This window comes from Hypomesus nipponensis, chromosome 13 (genome assembly GCF_054491055.1).
Source record: "Hypomesus nipponensis isolate SF chromosome 13, ASM5449105v1, whole genome shotgun sequence".
Taxonomy (NCBI): Eukaryota; Metazoa; Chordata; class Actinopteri; order Osmeriformes; family Osmeridae; genus Hypomesus; species Hypomesus nipponensis.
In genome coordinates, this window is record NC_140373.1 from 1,702,052 (window position 1) to 1,716,350 (window position 14,299).

At 45.5% G+C, this 14,299-nt stretch overlaps 2 protein-coding genes and 2 non-coding genes across 7 annotated transcripts in view; 1 reads left to right on the forward strand and 3 right to left on the reverse strand.

Annotated features, from left to right (window-relative positions):
* Positions 1-4,225, reverse strand: part of pkd1b (polycystic kidney disease 1b) — a 41,442-nt gene extending 37,217 nt beyond the window's left edge. The window contains exons 1-5 of the mRNA XM_084670428.1: positions 3,982-4,225; positions 3,513-3,693; positions 3,070-3,257; positions 1,591-1,709; positions 702-849 (exon numbers count right to left, since the gene is read on the reverse strand). Coding sequence (XP_084526554.1) covers positions 702-849; positions 1,591-1,709; positions 3,070-3,257; positions 3,513-3,693; positions 3,982-4,048 — 703 coding nt within the window. The 5' untranslated portion in view covers positions 4,049-4,225. The remainder of the gene's footprint in view (positions 1-701; positions 850-1,590; positions 1,710-3,069; positions 3,258-3,512; positions 3,694-3,981) is intronic.
* Positions 4,226-5,407: 1,182 nt separating this feature from the next.
* Positions 5,408-5,480, reverse strand: trnaa-agc (transfer RNA alanine (anticodon AGC)). The gene has a single exon. It is a non-coding gene; the product is annotated as a tRNA-Ala (tRNA).
* Positions 5,481-6,690: 1,210 nt separating this feature from the next.
* Positions 6,691-6,763, reverse strand: trnaa-agc (transfer RNA alanine (anticodon AGC)). Its single transcript has one exon. It is a non-coding gene; the product is annotated as a tRNA-Ala (tRNA).
* Positions 6,764-10,111: 3,348 nt separating this feature from the next.
* asb3 (ankyrin repeat and SOCS box containing 3) lies at positions 10,112-14,294 on the forward strand. Of its 4 annotated transcripts, none has more exons than XM_084669399.1 (10): positions 10,112-10,208; positions 10,730-10,938; positions 11,219-11,389; positions 11,498-11,610; positions 11,933-12,071; positions 12,244-12,421; positions 12,551-12,766; positions 12,983-13,489; positions 13,628-13,761; positions 13,897-14,294. In XM_084669399.1, exons 2-10 carry the CDS (start codon positions 10,740-10,742, stop codon positions 14,046-14,048), a joined length of 1,809 nt encoding a protein of 602 aa, XP_084525525.1. In that variant the 5' UTR covers positions 10,112-10,208; positions 10,730-10,739; the 3' UTR covers positions 14,049-14,294. The 4 variants fall into 4 exon arrangements, with proteins under 4 accessions (XP_084525525.1, XP_084525524.1, XP_084525522.1 ...); XM_084669398.1 differs by having other exon boundaries at positions 10,145-10,208; positions 10,708-10,938; XM_084669396.1 differs by lacking the exon at positions 10,112-10,208 and adding an exon at positions 10,215-10,625.
* The last annotated feature ends 5 nt before the right edge of the window (positions 14,295-14,299 follow it).

The following is a 14,299-nucleotide window of genomic DNA, read 5'->3' on the forward strand; positions in this document are numbered from 1 at the left end:
GTGTTCTTAAACAATTGGGAAAAACTTCAAGCCTAACTGTTGCCTTTTATACAAGCACATTATTGTATTCTGTATTTTGACCACAAGGAGGCGACATGGGCCGTTAAAACAGATGTCCTAAAACAGACGTCCTTGAAGAGATTAGCTACTGTTGCTGTAGTAATGGCTATATGTGCACAACAGTAACATGTATTTCCAGGGCAAAAATAAATAAATATTTTTTCAACCTTTCAAAACTTTTCACTAACAAAGAAAGAGCCGCACCATGAAACTAGCAAGAACATTGTGTATTCTATTGTGTATTCTATTGTGTTTGTATTTGCATTGAAATGCAGACATTGATGAGCCCCACGACTATATGGATTATTTAAAAAGTGATGCAAATAACCTAGACTACGGTGGCCGACATGTGCCCCATGTCAGAATGTCAAAATGCGAAAACACAAGAATTCACATTTTCGGACAGGTCAATGTTGGGATGGTTCATTTTGCACTTGGGGACGGTACTGGGACAGTGAGGAAACCAGTTAGTTGCAAGCCCTGGGTTAGCGGTGGGTTGAGGGAGGATATAAAATAAATATACAACACGTCAAAAATGATTCTAAACACAACAAACAGCAAGTAAACACAGTCTACAGCCCTCCCTCCCTCCCCCCTCCCTCCCACCCCCCTGCCCCCACCACCCCTGACCCCTGACGTACCTGGGGGCACCAGGTGGTGGCTGGGCCGGCAGTAAGGCCTGAGGATGAGGACCCTGGCCAGGGACCTCACCTGGCTGGGCTGGACCACCAGCTCCACAGACTCCACCTGGCCAGCGTGGCTGAACCACAGCCCAGGGAAGAGCAGCATCTGGGGATCAACGTTTCTGTATGAGTGCCCGGGAACATTGGTTCAGTACACAGGGGAACATTGGTTCAGTACACAGGGGGAACATTGTTTCAGTACCCGGGGGAACATTGGTTCAGTACACAGGGGAACATTGGTTCAGTACACAGGGGGAACATCGGTTCAGTACACAGGAGAACATCGGTTCAGTACACAGGAGAACATTGGTTCAGTACACAGGGGAACATTGGTTCAGTACACAGGAGAACATTGGTTCAGTACACAGGGGGAACATTGGTTCAGTACACAGGGGGAACATTGGTTCAGTACACAGGGGGAACATTGGTTCAGTACACAGGGGGAACATTGGTTCAGTACACAGGGGGAACATTGGTTCAGTACACAGGGGAACATTGGTTCAGTACACAGGGGGAACATTGTTTCAGTACCCGGGGGAACATTGGTTCAGTACACAGGGGGAACATTGGTTCAGTACACAGGGGGAACATTGGTTCAGTACACAGGGGAACATTGGTTCAGCAATCCATAGTTAAGGCGAGACATCACCGCAATGCAAATTCATAAGCCAACCCAATATTTTAGTATAATTTGTTTTTATTATATACTGACTCACAAGAAGGTCAGGACAAAGGGATTAAACACACACACACACATGATATCTTATTTAGGCTGTATAAATATACACCTGCATGTTGGAATAAGGATATACAATAGTATGGGAGGGAGTGATTGGATGAGGCTCACCTCCACCCCCAGTTGGCCGGTTGCCGGGGCGATGGGGAGGGCGCGGAGTTGGGTCCTTGCGTACACGGCGGACATCAGAGGCACGCCTGTCAGGTAACTGTCTGGAGACGGCAGAGACACTACAGGGAGCACAGAAGGACATATTTCATAGGGAAGAGAAAAAAACAACACTACTTTACAGTCTGTATCATCTTCTGTCCTTATCTGTTTCTGAAGTTTACTCTCTCTCTCTCTCACTCTCTCTTTCTCTCCATCCGTCTCTCCCTCTCGCATTTACATGCCTTACTATTGTATATTCAAATAGTTTCTCTCTCGGAACAAAAGGAAAATGCCCTTATTGTTCATCTGCCCTCCTCTTTATCTCCCTTTGCTTATCTCTCTCTCCCCCCATGCTTCTCTCCCTCTCTCTTCTGTCCTTCTGAACTTTATCTCTCTCTCATATATATTTATTATTATTTCCCACCCCTAACAAAACGTAAATATTTGCACTAAATAGACAAAGTTGGTGTCAAAATGTTCGTCTTGGTCCCGATTGAGTTGCTTGTATTTGCGCGAACGTTCCATTTGACAGTTTAGGCTTGGACGTTTTGTGGCAAAAAGTGCCTTGTGTCGCACAAGGGAACTCAGTGCTAGCCTAACGTCACAATATCATCATACGTTAGCAACGACGCTTAGATACGATGTTCTAGTAAGACAGACAGCAATATCAGCGAGCCCTCAGCATTAGTACCGTAGCTAAAAGTCTAGGAAAGTTGAGGCTACTTGGTTCCCCTTCGTTCTTTTGGCGGCGTCATGGAGCCGACCAGCTAAATACTTATTTAGCACTAGCGTTGCTAGCGTTGCTACCTGCATATACGGTACCACAGCTTGCAGCTGTGCTCCGTTTTGCTCCTAGATTCAGACCTAGCCCCAGTAAATTGTAGAGCTAGCTAACTACTACACTTCTGCTGTGTGGGAATCGCAGGAGCTAACCAGTCGAAGGGCGTACAACAATACAGGAGCACACCCCACAATTTCCACCAATCGTACCCTTTCTCTCTCCCTCTCTACCCCTCTCTCTCTCCCTCCTGTACTTCCTCTCCCCCCATGCCGTAACTGTCCCCTGGCTCTCTCCCCCTGTCTCTCTCCCTCTCGCCCCGTCTCTCTACCTCTCTCCCCGTCTCTCTCTCCATCCCCCCCTCTTTCTCCCCTTCTCTCTCTCCCCATGTCTCCCTCCCTCCCCCTGTCTCTCTCCCTCTCTCCACCTGTCTCTCTCCCCTCTCTCTCTCCCTCCCTGTCTCTCTCCCTCTCTCCCCGTCTCTCTCTCCCTCCCCCCCTCTCTCCCCCACTCTCTCTCTCACCCTCCCCCTGTCTCCCTCCCCCTCTCCCTCTCACCCTCCCCCTGTCTCCCTCCCCCTGTCTCTCTCCCCCTGTCTCTCTCCCTCCCGCTGTCTCTCTCCCCCTGTCTCCCTCCTGTACTTCCTCTCCCCCATGCCGTACCTGTCACCTGGCTCTCACAGAGGAAGAGATGTTTTTCTTCACATGCTGTCGTCCTCCGCTGCCCTCTGGTCCCCAGGGCCACCAGGGGGCAGCCCCCCAGCCCCTCCCCAGCCCTGCCCCACCCGGGAGCTCTCGGCTGGGGACCCTCTGCCCCACCGCGCCCCACCCACACCCAGGCACCGGCTCTCCTATGGACGAATGGAGAGCGTAAACAATATCTAAGGCACTAATAAAAAAAAATGTTTCAAACAAAGTTACATAAGTCAAGCAAAAATGCTTTGAGAAATAAGAAACAGAAAGGACTAAACAAAAGAAATCTAAAAAATACAAATTTACACTGCCACACAAATACAGAATCATGTTTAAAAAAATTATATTTAAGAAAAGAAAACAATCCCATGTCCGTATTCACCTCAACATAAACTTAACTTCTCGTTACTCACGTTGGGAAGGCGTTCTGGATGAACAGCAGGTGGTCTGGACCTTGTACCCTTGCCAGCTCTCCCCCCGGCGTGCGTGTGCACCCCCCCCGCACCTCCGACCACGCCGCCGCTGCTCCCGACAGCCAATAGCATCGCAGCGTCGCCAGGTCGACCTGGGCTCCCGTGGGGCACAGCGTCTCCTCTGAAACACGAGGAAGAAAACCCAGATGAGCGATAAACAGACCGTCTCAAGACTCGATGAGCTTGAGTTCACACTGTCCCAACAATCACACACCATTAACAACAACAGGTTCAAACCCAATAGGTTCAAACCCAACAGGTTCTGTTGGGTTTAGAATGTTTGGAAAGTCAGCGGTCATTCTCACACTGTCTCAACAAACACCAACAGGCACATCACACCAAGCCAACAGCTGTTGGCTGCTACTACTGTGTGGGCAGTGTGATCTGAGCTACTGTTTGTTGTTCTCACCTCCCGCTGTGAAACGCAGGGCGGCCCACATGCTCCACAGCTGCAGCAGGATCACAGGGGCCGTCATCTCTGTCCTCTGGGGCTCCCAGCTGGCTGGAGGAGCTAGCCACAGTCGACAGGAGCTCCGTAGCTTCTGCACGTCGGTGGGCGTTCGGACTGAGGGTCCCTTGGGTGCTTGGTTGTGTTTCTCTCTTTTTGTCTCTCTCTTCTCCCTCTTTCCCTGTAGCTCTCTATTCCACTCCCCTCCCCCCTCCTCTCTCTCTAGCTGTTTTGTTTCTCTGCCCAAAGGATCCTACTCTGCCCCTCCTCCTTTCCCCTTTAAGTCTCTCTCTTATGTCCTTCTCATCCCCCCCCCCCATGTCTCGTATTGTGTCTGTGTCTTCATTTCCTTGTCAAAACTCCTGTTTCTCACACACACACCTCTCTCTCTCTCTCACCCATCACTAGCTTCACCTCCCAGTTCCCCATCCCTCTCTTTTTCTCTTCCGTCTCTCCCCCACCCTCTCTCCAGTCAGAGTGAGTTATGAGCTGTGAGGGGGATGGGCTGCCATTGTTTTCAAGGCCCGCTCGTCCCTCTCTCCAAGGCTGGGTGACTTAGTGCTCGTCTCTGGGCAACGGACCCAGGGGCAGGGTAGAGAGGGGAGACCGGGGGGGGGGGGGGGCAGGGTAGAGGCCGGAGGGGACAGAGCTGTTTAAGACCCCAGACTGAGGACAGACAGGGCAGGAGTCTCACTTGGGGATATGGGTCTGGGTCCAATATACTAGCCAGGCTTAAGCCCTGGGGATGAGACCAAGAGATACTTTGATGTTTAACACCAAAACAATGTTATAACTATTCTGATCCTTGATATTCATCTGTACTTTATATTTGCGCTGTTTCATGAGTTGCTTTGGATAAAAGTGTCTGCTAAATGGTTAGGTGTAACTGTAATTTTGACATCAATTTATCTGTGGTTTCTCTAGAGAGACTTATGGGCCAGTTTAACTAAGATTGTATTTTATTTTATTTTTTATAGTTGTTCAGTTGTTCCAGAAGTCCTCTTATAAATGCTTCTGGAGTACACAACCGTTCTAGGTTGTCAGGGGAGCTAAGAGCTTCATTCGAGCCTCTTTTCTTCTTGCGCTTGTTGACTCGGTGTAAAACACACAGCAAGTAAACCGTCTAAAGAACTGAACCCCTTGTGACGCACATACCAGGGAAAGAAAAGGTTTTTCTTCTTTCTTTTTTTTTTTAAGGAGAGGATGCCGTTAGATTTGCCTGGCAACAGAACAGATAAAAACCGTGGTTAGGGGTGTCAGTTACTGGGCAGTCTGGACAGCAGCAACATGAGTACATGGGCTAGTTGTGTTTGTAGATCATAATGTTACGTTGTTGGCAAAGGACTGAAGACTTCAACTCACTTTTTTCCTGTCAAACGGAAAAGTTTGGAGGATGCGGGCATCGATCCCGCTACCTCTCGCATGCTAAGCGAGCGCTCTACCATTTGAGCTAATCCCCCTGCACAACCCATGAGGAATTAAACGTATTATGAGTCTTACTGACATAATTTTCTTAATTTTCAGTGTATTCAGGACACATATTGATTAACTACATGTGTGTATAGAGAAAATTGTCAGTTTACAATATTCAAAGACTACATGCATTTTGATATCTTGTTCAAATTCGTATCTCAAAAATCCTAGAAAGACTTTTATTTTGAAGCTGCCTTCAGAATGAGGAAGTTTGAATCAGGAAGTGGACAAGCTGACTTGGCTGCCGCATGGTTCTACTGACCATTTTCCCAATAACAACATACTGATATTTTAACTCTTGAATATTGTGTAATTTACTGGTGATATTGTAGCATTGTTAATCTTGACAAGATTTTTAAAATCTAGTTTTAGTACCAGTTACTTACTGAGTATTTTAAGGGGGTTTAACTTTAAAGTTATATTTCAGTCTTTTTTTTGTCCTAGTCAACTCAAAGGTACTCGAGTTAGTGATAATTTCCTCAGAAAGTTATGATACATAATGGATTTTACTAAAGAATGTTTCTCCTGGCTAAAAACATTTTATTGAAAAGTATGCATACCTTGAAGTATGTTTTAGTCGTCTAGGTTGAGAATATGTTACTGACTTACAAGCAAATCACAAACATTCCCTAAATCCATAAATAACTTTGAGCTATTTTAATATGATATGAAATGCTGTCCTAAAAGGGAATTAAGTGGGTTTTGTTGACACCAAGTATATATGTACACTTGGAATCAGGGTAATTCGAACTGGAGACCTTGGGTTCCATTCTACCTCTTCCCTAAAGCAAGCAAGCAAGCAACATTTATTTATAGAGCACTTTAAAATCCTAAGTGAACTTAGTGTTGTACAGTAAAAACCATAAATAAATATATAAAAGCCCTAAATACAAAAACTCACACGCATACAAATACAATAACACATCATACAAAGACCCAATACCACCTATATAACCACACATTAATTTCCAATTTCAGTTTTCAAAGGCCAAAGCATAGAGGTAAACAATGAATATAGTAGAGCGTTCACTTGGTAGAAATGTATGAGCAACATGATCATGCTTGAAAGGACCTTATGGCTGGTTTCATAACTTGTAACACCACATTGTACTAGGGGTGTGTCTGTAGATCATAATATAGTGGCTGACAAGGGACTGAGGGCTCCTACTAATTTTTTTCCTCTCAAACAGAAAAGATTGGAGGATGCGGGCATCGATCCCGCTACCTCTCGCATGCTAAGCGAGCGCTCTACCATTTGAGCTAATCCCCCCTCTCAGAACTAGGTGCAAATTCAGGAGATAAGACTCTTCGTGCTCGCCTGATCTTTATTTTACATTTATTTAGGGCACATTGATAAATTGTGTGTATATGTAGGAAATGTATATTTTACAATACACTAACACTAGTATTCTGATACCTTTTTAAAATGTGTATCTCAAATACTAGAGACTTTTATTCTGAAGCTGCCTTCAAAACAAGGAAGGTTTAAAAAAGAAGTGGTGAGCTGACTTGGCTGACCCGGCTGTAAAAAAATATTGAGACGTATTCATACCTTGAACCATGTGTCAAGTAATCTAGGCTGATAATGTTACTGAATTGCAAGATAATTGCTTAAGTGCCCTGATTTCACAATGAACTTTGACCTATATGGTAATTCAATTTAGTTATAAAAGGTAATTACCATATTATGGCTCTGGTTGAAAACATAAGCACACTTGAAAGCAAGGAGAATTACTTGTCTGTCTTGGGGGGGACTCGAACCGGAGACCTTGGGTTCCACTCTACCTCCGCCCTAACCACTGAACATGGTAGAGCGCTCACTTGGCAGAATTTTACTATCAACATGAATTTCTATAATGTTTAAAGGACTTCAGATAGGTTATCAAATGTAACAAATTTACATTAACTCACATTGCAAAAAAACGGAAAAGACTGGAGGATGCGGGCATCGATCCCGCTACCTCTCGCATGCTAACTCACATTGCAAAAAAACGGAAAAGACTGGAGGATGCGGGCATCGATCCCGCTACCTCTCGCATGCTAAGCGAGCGCTCTACCATTTGAGCTAATCACCCTTCCAGAACCGTCTTCGAATCATACATATTAAGAATCTTTCTCACTGAACTATCTTCACTTTAAGTGTATTTAAGGCACATATTCATAGCTTGCATGTGTATGTGGAGAAAATATCTATAGTTTACAAGACCCCAAGACTAAACACAGTTTGATATCTTGTACAAATACATTTCTCACATAACCTAGAACACTTTTATTCTGAAGCTGGTTGAATAAGGAATTGAATGAGCAGACTTGGCTGACACGTGACTTCTTCTGACGAGTTTGCCAATAATGAAATAGATATTTCACTCAATAACGTTGTCGATGTATTGACAGTCATTTAAATTAAAATTTTAGTTTATTACAATTTTCACTTACTAAATATTGTAATTGGTTTAACATGTTTTGGCAATGTTTTAATCATAATTTTCTTAGCCCGTTTCATGGTGCTGTGATGATATTTGATAATAACTAAAGGAATATTCTCCTGGCTGTAAAAATGTAATTGAGAAGCGTACATTCCTTCAAGTAAATGTATCCGACTCGAAAACAAATCTCTATGGCGCCTGGAATCCCCAGAGACCTTTGAGTTACACTAACATTCAATTTAGTCTAAAAAGAATTAACGTAAACGGCTCTGCTTGACACCATATATGCACCACTATACAAGCACAGTTGGGGGCAGTAAGAAGAATGAATACTTACACGTGCACATTTCTGCAAGCAAATTATGGTTAAAATGGAAAAGAACACATTCGCTAGGTCACATCAGCACGTGTCTTTCAACACACGGTTAAAGTGATTTGTAGGCCCCAAGAAAGACCAACACGAGGCTTTTCGCCATTTTGCATAATGCAATCAAAGCTAGTTAACGCTAGCTAAGAGCTAACGGCAGCTCTTTTCAACATTTTCTTTTTATTATTTAAATAAGTTTATTATCTTTAAATGTATCAGGCAAAGATGTGCAGGTTCACTATTGATTATTTGTTTAACTCACGTATTTTCTGCTCTCACTGTCGCTGCTCAGGTCGATTACGATGGTGGTGCAGCCAGGTGAAACTACTGGATAGGGAGTTGCATGGAGCGCTGCAAGAGGGTGTTTAGAGGGCCATTACTGTCTGTTGGTGTGGCCTCAAACACTTTCTTCGCACACTGTAGCTGGTTCACCGCAATCAGGAGATGTTATAACTATATAGAAGTTGTTGAAGTTGCGGTGGGTGCACAACAGGCTGAGGCAGCTGTAGGCCTAAGGCTAGCTAACGATGTTAGCGGTAGCTAGTTAGCTCGCTCGCTCAACTTCTTCAACCAACGACGACGTTCCACGTGTTGTAACGTCAGCTACAGTACCTTTTGCTCCCCCGTCGTGTACTGTTTATTAAATAATTGCGTGTGTTTGTTAAGGCAAACTTTCCGTAAACCGGGCATCTTCATTTTGCACTACATGAACGCAACATAATCTCGGCAACAGTAGCTCTAGCTATCTGATAAAATTATGGTGAATAAAAAGTTATAATATTCTAAATACCTCAACTACAGCCTTACAATAACATTCATTTTATTACAGTAGTGCATGGCACAGATAGTGCTGCAAAAATGACAAATTATTTTCACGGGCCAGTTGTTCAAAAAATGTAATCTGGATCAGAATTTTCTGGATTTTGAAATCCCATGTTTTGCTATCCAGTATCAGGTAATCCATCTTACTTTTGTACTGTTTTTTCATAGCAACATTGGATTGGATCACCCTGATCCAGATACAAGCTTTTCAAGATTACCAAATCCGGATTCCCAGTGTTGTAAATGAGACTACGTATAACAATGTAGGCCAGTATAGGAGGCTAGCCAAATAAAGAAGATCCAGCATTGGGTGGCCTTGAGGTGTTTTGATTTGAAGACACAGAAAAAGGTAAAATCAAAACAGTCAGAGCCATCATCTGACCCACAAACAATTGAAAACAAACATATATAGAACCAGTCAAAAGTTTGGACACATTCATGGGAAAATGTGTGTGTGTATGTTCTTCACAAATGCAATGCGAAGATTTTGAAGATTTGTTTCAAAATCTGAAAAAGGCTAAATGTCCAAATAAAAAAATTAAAATGTAAAAAACTTTCAAAGTTAGACTTCTGTTGTGACCAGCTTTTTGAAACTCTGCTTTTAGGAGGCGGATCTCAAGTTGGGCTTTGGTTTGCTGAAGTTGGGGAAAAGTGATTTGTTCTACTGCCAGAAGTATCTGTACTTCTGCTCTTACATGTAAATACATATACGAATTACGTGATCAAAATATTTGACCAATTTCAAGTTGTATTACATTTTGTGCTGAAATCCACTGAATCCACTCTTCTGCTGGGCTCAGAATGATTTTTAATTTTTGGATCAAAGGTATCCCAATTCTATTAAAAAGTTTTGAACAACACACATTGAAGGTTTAATCCAAATCACAAAATTGGATTTCGTAATCTAATCCAATTTCAGATTCTTTTTTTTGCAACCCATTTTCAAGATTTGATCCAATACAAAAGCCCTAATCCGATCACATCACTTCTGAAAAACTGGCCCAGGTCCTCCACATTGAGATTGTCCCCTCCCAGGAAGTCTACAACTTCATCAACGGAAGTACTTTATAGGAAGAGTCAAGTGATGATTGTCGTCTGAGGTAAACAGCGAAAAATCTTGAAACTAATTACACATATTTTGGGTAACGTTTAAAGGCGATCTCTTTGATGCGTGTTAAACAACTGGACTAAAACATCAAGTTTTAAAGTTGTTTCGCTTGAATAAACATGCTGTGTGCCACAGCCCGTTTACGGCTAACCTCATATTAAACATTCTCTGTGTGTGCTTTGGCTAGCTAACGAACAGGTTAGCACGCACAGGGCTCATGCGCTAGTACTGTAGTATTAGCAGAGTAGAAGACTTCTATACACTTGGTTACTATTAGTGGCTTCCCTTTCCCGTAGTTGTAATGGCAACCTGTAGTTATATATGGGGACACTCACTGTACCTTGTTATTATTGACATGATATGTTAGCTAGGCAGGTCAAATCCGACATGGAATGATGGTTACAGCAAGGTAACGAGTATAGGAGGTTAACATGAACTGAACATTCATGCATCATTCATACCTATTCCCATTTCATAAACTATTGTTTAAGACTTTTTCTATTGGTACTGAAGCGGGAAGAAGATGGACTTCAAAGAATGTTATAGTGACACGGTGTCCTCGGTGGCCGCGGCAGCGCGCGCGGGGTGCAGGCGGAGGCTACGGACGCTGATCCACCGGGGCTGTAGCATCGACTGCAGGGATAACCGCGGCTGGAACGCCCTGCATGAAGCTGCATCTGCAGGCTCTGCCGACTGTGTACGCGAGCTCATCTCTGCTGCTGGTACGATCACAGAACAACAGTAGTTATAAAGGCCCCCTCTTATGGGTAACGTAACTGGTAGTTAAGTTTCATAACTAGCCATTAAGATGTATTTTAACAGTCCCGAAAGAAACGATGTAAATTTTGATCGAAAGCAACCCACAAGAGGAGCAGGGCAATTGAACTCTTCGACCTCTTAAGCTGTTGTCATATGCGTCTCCGTTGAGCTATACACATAACGGAACAAGATTGAACAACCTCCACTTCTCAAACTACTGAGATACTCTTTCTCCGTTACCAGTGGCCACCTCACGAGGCGGCAGTAGCTATCTCGCTGCCAGGACTTATGAGGGGGAGACAGCTTTGCATCTGGCTGCTCACTGTGGCAACCTGGCAGTGGTCAAACTTCTCATTAAGGCAAGAGCCAACATCAACCAGCCTACCAATGATGGCTCCTGCCCTCTGTACGCAGGTAACATAGATTCTCATCCCAGCACAGATATGCACACATCGTTTTTTTTTTCTTTTTTTCTTTCCAGTTGAGAAATTCTGATTGTTTCCCTCTTTTACACGGGTGCAGCTGTCAGTTCTGGACACAAAGAAATTGTGGAGTTGCTCCTCAGGAAGGGAGCAGAAGTCAATGGAGAACACACCTCCTCCTGCTGGTCCAGTCTCCACCTGGCTGCTTATAAGGTGCACCTCCACACAACATGCTGAAAACAACACCAACGTTGTATCTTTATACACCTGATTCAAATGAATAAGTCGTTGTCGAGCTCATAAGGAGCCTAGTAACAACCATTCATTTGAATCAGGTTTGCTGGAGCAGGGAAACATCTAGGACAGTGGACCCTGAGGGCCAGGATTGAACACCCTGGTGTAACAATACAGGGGGGTCGGATGGCTGAGCGGTTAGGGAATCGGGCTACCAATCGGATGGTTGCCGGTTCGATTCCCGGCTGTCCTATACGTCGTTGAGTAAATGTAAAGATGTGCTTGTTGTCTTCCCTGGCAGGGTTCCAGTGAGATAGTGCGCCTCCTGATCGCTGTGCCAGCCTGCGAGCTGGAAGCTCGTGACGACAATAATATCACCCCCTTGTTTCTGTCGGCACAGTATGGACGGCGGGAGTGCCTTCAGATCCTTATTGACGCAGGTACACAGCTCTGTGTGTGTGTGTGATTTCCCCCCCCTCCCTCCTGCATGTACACATCTGTGTGTGTGTGCGATTCCCCCCCTCCCTCCCTCCTGCATCTACACGTCTGTGTGTGTGTGATCCCTCCCTCCCTCCCCGTATACACATGTTCACCTGTGTGTCTGGTGTGCAGGTGCGGACGTGAACACTCAGGCTGCAGACCTTGCCACCCCTCTGATGATCGCGTCTCAGCAGGGATACGAGGACTGCGTGAATACCCTCCTGGCCCACGGTGCCAACGCCAACATCCTCTGCAATGACATCTGGCCCCAGATCCCTATCCACGCCGCAGCTGAGTTCGGACACATCAGGTATTAAGGCTGTCATCATGACATCTGTCATGTTGTCCCATGTATTGATGTTTTTCTCTCTCTCTAGAGAACGTCCTGGTACTCATGTGTGCGTTTTGTGTTTGTTGGGTTGCGGGTGCCGTCCGACAGCATCCTGCGACGTCTGATCGCCGTGACGGACCGGACGTGTGACCGGGGGAAGGAGCGGGTGAGCCCGCTGTACCTGGCCACGGACCAGAGGGAGTGCACTCGGGTGCTGCTGGAGGAGGGCTTTCACCCTGACGCTCAGGACTGCAGCTCCTTCATAGCCCAGTCGCCCCTCGCCAAGGCTCTGGCCCCCCTTCACGCCTCGAGCAGGACCCCCAGGTACTTGGATCTCAGTACAGTCTGCTTTGCACCAACCCTCAACCTGACAGTTCCTGTTTTCATGTATTTAATCTTTTTATTCTCTCGCTCGCTCGCTCTCTCTCTCGCTCGCTCTCTCTCTCGCTCTCTCTCTCGCTCTCTCTCTCGCTCTCTCTCTCGCTCTCTCGCTCTCTCTCTCTCTCGCTCTCTCTCTCGCTCTCTCTCTCTCGCTCTCAGTGATTCAGCACGGCTTTTGTTGGCTGCAGGGGCCACTCTGAACAAGGCGGTGTGGGTTTTCGCCCTGAACACCGACAAGCCGGAGACCCTGCAGTTCATACTACAGCACAGGAGAATCTGCCTGAGAAGGCTGGACCTGCTGCAGAGACAAGACCTGCCAAGCTGGGGCCTGTGCAGCCCGGCGCAGTCCTACAGCTCCTTGTCCAGTCTGGAGGAATCCAGCGTGACCATGTCCAGTTCAGAGGAAACCAGCGAGATTGTGTGCGGTTCAGATGAGTCCAGCCAGAGCTGGTCCAGTCCAGAGCCGCCGGGTCGGAAGGCGTCCAGCCCAAAGCAGTCGAGCGGGAACTCGTCCGTTTCAGGGGAGTTAAAGGATGTGTGGTTGAATGCAGAGGAGTTGACTTGGCTGTTGTTAGTGGCTGACAGGACAGTGCATCATGCCCCCTGCTGGCTCCCTTTGCTACTGCAGGCTGGATTGGAACCTTCCCTGCTCTTACGCTCTGACATGTAAGACACACACACACACAGACAAACAAACATAATTTCACACACACACACACACCTCTATTAACAATGTTTTCCCTCAGTGTTAAATTGTCAGCTCATCATATTTCACCTCTTTTTTCCCGGTGTTATTTGCCTCAGATTGAAGAAGGCGAAGAGTGACGTTCTGAATTACCTCCTGGAGTTTGTGAATTGGTCGACTCTCTCCCACCACCTTCGACAAATACTTGACCAGCGACTAGAAGACACGACGTGGACTCCCAACGTACACCTAGGTCAGCTACGTGCATCACCCATCAGTGTCAGTCACCAGTCACAGACGCCAAGGATCCCAGCGTGTTTGGTTAACTGCCACAAATTGATTGTGTGTGTGTCTGTGTATATGTGTGTGTGTGTGTGTGTGTGTGTAGAAGGTGTGCCCCCTCTCTCTCACCTCTGCAGGCTGCAGGTCCGGGAGCAGTTAGGGGCTTATCCTTTGATGCAGACGCCCTGTGTCCAGCAGCTTCCCCTGCCCCGCCCTCTCCAGAAATACCTTCAGTTCACAGACATCCTTCCTCCATAACACAGCACATGCAACATCCACACCGCCATCACGTTCTGTTGATGGTTCTATCGTTGTCTACCTGCACCATACACTTTACCGCAAGCAGTTGAGTTTCCTGTTACTGTGACCTAAAAAAAACGTTTGATATCTGATGTAGATTTGCGAAAGTTTTTCTGTTTGATATTTGTATACTTGTTCAGTTAAATTTACTACCAGTTCTATTTGCAAAAGGTTGTTGCATTTAAAATAAAAATATAAATGGTTTTTAC

What these genes read in the sequence shown, in the direction of transcription:
- asb3 (XM_084669396.1), top strand. An exon ending in CGAGCTCATCTCTGCTGCTG is followed by an intron (nt 10,939 to 11,218) that starts GTACGATCACAG and finishes CTCCGTTACCAG; the next exon opens with TGGCCACCTCACGAGGCGGC. An exon ending in GCCTCGAGCAGGACCCCCAG is followed by an intron (nt 12,767 to 12,982) that starts GTACTTGGATCT and finishes TCTCGCTCTCAG; the next exon opens with TGATTCAGCACGGCTTTTGT.